Source organism: Condylura cristata, unplaced genomic scaffold (genome assembly GCF_000260355.1).
Source record: "Condylura cristata isolate star-nosed mole 26May11 unplaced genomic scaffold, ConCri1.0 scaffold00074, whole genome shotgun sequence".
NCBI lineage: Eukaryota > Metazoa > Chordata > Mammalia > Eulipotyphla > Talpidae > Condylura > Condylura cristata.
The window spans coordinates 191,902-194,208 of NW_004567175.1; the positions used below are offsets into that span (position 1 = coordinate 191,902).

General features: G+C 73.3%; 1 protein-coding gene across 1 annotated transcript in view; it reads right to left on the reverse strand.

Moving 5' to 3' along the window:
* Positions 1 to 2,307, reverse strand: part of CFAP46 (cilia and flagella associated protein 46) — a 45,173-nt gene that overhangs the window by 9,501 nt on the left and 33,365 nt on the right. Inside the window, exons 33-37 of the mRNA XM_012734814.1 lie at positions 2,162 to 2,297; positions 1,415 to 1,496; positions 783 to 919; positions 605 to 685; positions 37 to 152 (exon numbers count right to left, since the gene is read on the reverse strand). Coding sequence (XP_012590268.1) covers positions 37 to 152; positions 605 to 685; positions 783 to 919; positions 1,415 to 1,496; positions 2,162 to 2,297 — 552 coding nt within the window. The remainder of the gene's footprint in view (positions 1 to 36; positions 153 to 604; positions 686 to 782; positions 920 to 1,414; positions 1,497 to 2,161; positions 2,298 to 2,307) is intronic.

The following is a 2,307-nucleotide window of genomic DNA, read 5'->3' on the forward strand; positions in this document are numbered from 1 at the left end:
GGCCCGGCCGCCCGCGCGGGCGCGGCCTCAGCCCACCACCTTGTTGGGCAGCCCGTACAGCACCAGGTTGAGGGCGGTGGGGAGCCAGTCCGAGCCGCGGAGCCGGGGCCGCGGGGGCGGCGCCTTGTCCCTGGAGGTCCGAGGAGTCTCCTCTGGGGAGAGAGCGGTCAGTGGGGCAGAGACCTGCGGGAGGGCCGGGCCCGTGCAGCCGTGGACGGTGGGGAGGGCAACAGAGGCAGGGGCCGCCCTGGAGGGGCCCCACACTCCCTCCCCCGCCCCCCAAGAGCCCAGCAGCCAGGCTGCAGGCGCTGGACACGGCCCCGTCCAGACAGGCCAGGCTGCTCAAAAGCTGGCCCCGGCCCAGCCTGGCCTCCCTGGCTTTGCCCACCTGGCATGGTGCCTGCGCCTGCGCCCACTCTCCCGCCCCTGCGGCCCCCACCCTGGCCCCTCCCCACTCCCCTGCCCTCCCTGCTCCTTTCCTGACTCCCTACTCTGGCACCCCTCCCTGCCCCATCAGGCTCTTGCGCGGGGAGACACCCCTCTGGCGCCTCAGCCAAGGGTGGGGTGGCTGCCCCGCCCAGGCTGGAACCTGGGTCTCCCTCACCTTTCGGGGCCTCCTCTCCAGCTCCGAGTGTCTGTAGGAGGTGGACGGTTTTCCCGATGGACCTGCCTGTGGCCAGCAGGTCTGGGAAGGGGCACGGGTCAGAGAGCCCAGGGGTGGGGCGCCATGTGGGGGTGCGGGGCGCGGCTCAGAGCACGGTGGGGGGCCAGGGCAGGCTCACTTTCCCACAGGAAGAGGGCCCGCAGAGCGTTGTGCCGCAGGAGCGTGGCCCACTGGTTCCCCACGATGCTCCGGACCCCGACCAGGCTGAGGAGGATGGCCGTCTCCATGGGCTCCTCTAAGGACAGCTGCGTGGCGCTGGGAAGGACGAGGCCGAGAGCCGAGGGCCTGCTCAGAGCTCACTAAGCGGGCACAGCGGCGGGGAAGCGCCCAGGCCCAGCCTCTGCATCCGTGGGAGTGGCCTGGCGGGGCGGACCCTTCTGCCAAGGGGAAGCTGTGGGAGGACCCCCGGCGTCTGCCTGTCTCCTGGCCAGTCCTAGCTGGGCTGCGGTCAGCTGCTGGAGCTTCCCTGCTCCTGCCACTAGGGCCTTTGCCAGGAAGGAGCTGCGGCAAGGGCACAGGCTCTGGATTGCCACATCCCCGGTGGGGTCTGCGCATGGGGTTCAGGGACATCCCAGCCTGGTATATGCCGCAGGCCCCTCCCCTCCCCATCGGGCCCCTCCCCCGCCAGGCCCCTCCCCTGCCAGGCCCCTCCCCGCCAGGCCCCTCCCCTGCCAGGCCCCTCCCCACCAGGCCCCTCCCCGCCAGGCCCCTCCCCCGCCAGGCCCTGGAGCGCCTGGGGGTACCAGTTACCTCTTGTTCTCTGAGGCCGCCATGTGCCTCCACATGCTCTGGGAGGACCGCGTCAGGTCCAGCAGGACCATCAGCTGGCACTCTGGGACACAGAGGGTGGCTCAGCGGCCCGGGCAGGGGCTGGTGCTGCTTGGTCCAACTTGGCCTGCAGCCACACAGCCACCCAGGGGCCAGGGGCCGCTGGCGGGGGGCGGGGGGGCAGCTGCCCATCTGGGGTCCGTGCCCCGGGGTGCCAGTTTCCTGCTCGGCAGAGGGCTCGGCCTGCCGGGGGCAGCTGCAGGCACCCGATGGCCAGCCAGCCACCCGGCCCAGTGTGCCCTGCGCTGAGCTTGTGCAGGGACCCTCCCCGGGCGGCCTGGCAAGGAGCAACAGGGTGGGAGCGGCGGGACCCACGTGTCCTTGGAGAACCCGGAAAGCTCCTCGGGGCCCAGCTTGCAGCTCCCCGAGCGCTGCCCGGTGCTGCCAGGCACACCCATAGCCCGCGGGGGCCCCATGGGTCTGGGGGCACCAGGCGAGCCGTGGGCTCGGGGGCCCTGACCGCTCATGGCCACGCACCGCTCGTGGGGGCGTCTGCAGAGGCCGGAAGGGCCCGCGGGCAGCCGGCCGTCGGCTGCGCCTGGGGCCTGACCCGCGAGAGCGGCCTCCGCGAAGGGCTCCTGCGGCCCGTGGCTGCCGGGCCCCGGCCCGCTGGGACCGTGGGGAGCCGCCGTGGCCAGGGCTGCCGTGCTGACGGCCGGGGGCGCTCACCCTGCAGGTTCATGGCCGCCAGCCTCTCGGCCAGCAGGTGGGACAGGAAGCTCTCCATGCCGTAGAAGAAGCAGCCCTCGCCGCTGCCCAGCAGCTGCTCCCACTCGGCCTGGCTGCGGGGCGCCAGAGCAGCCGGCTCAGGCCCC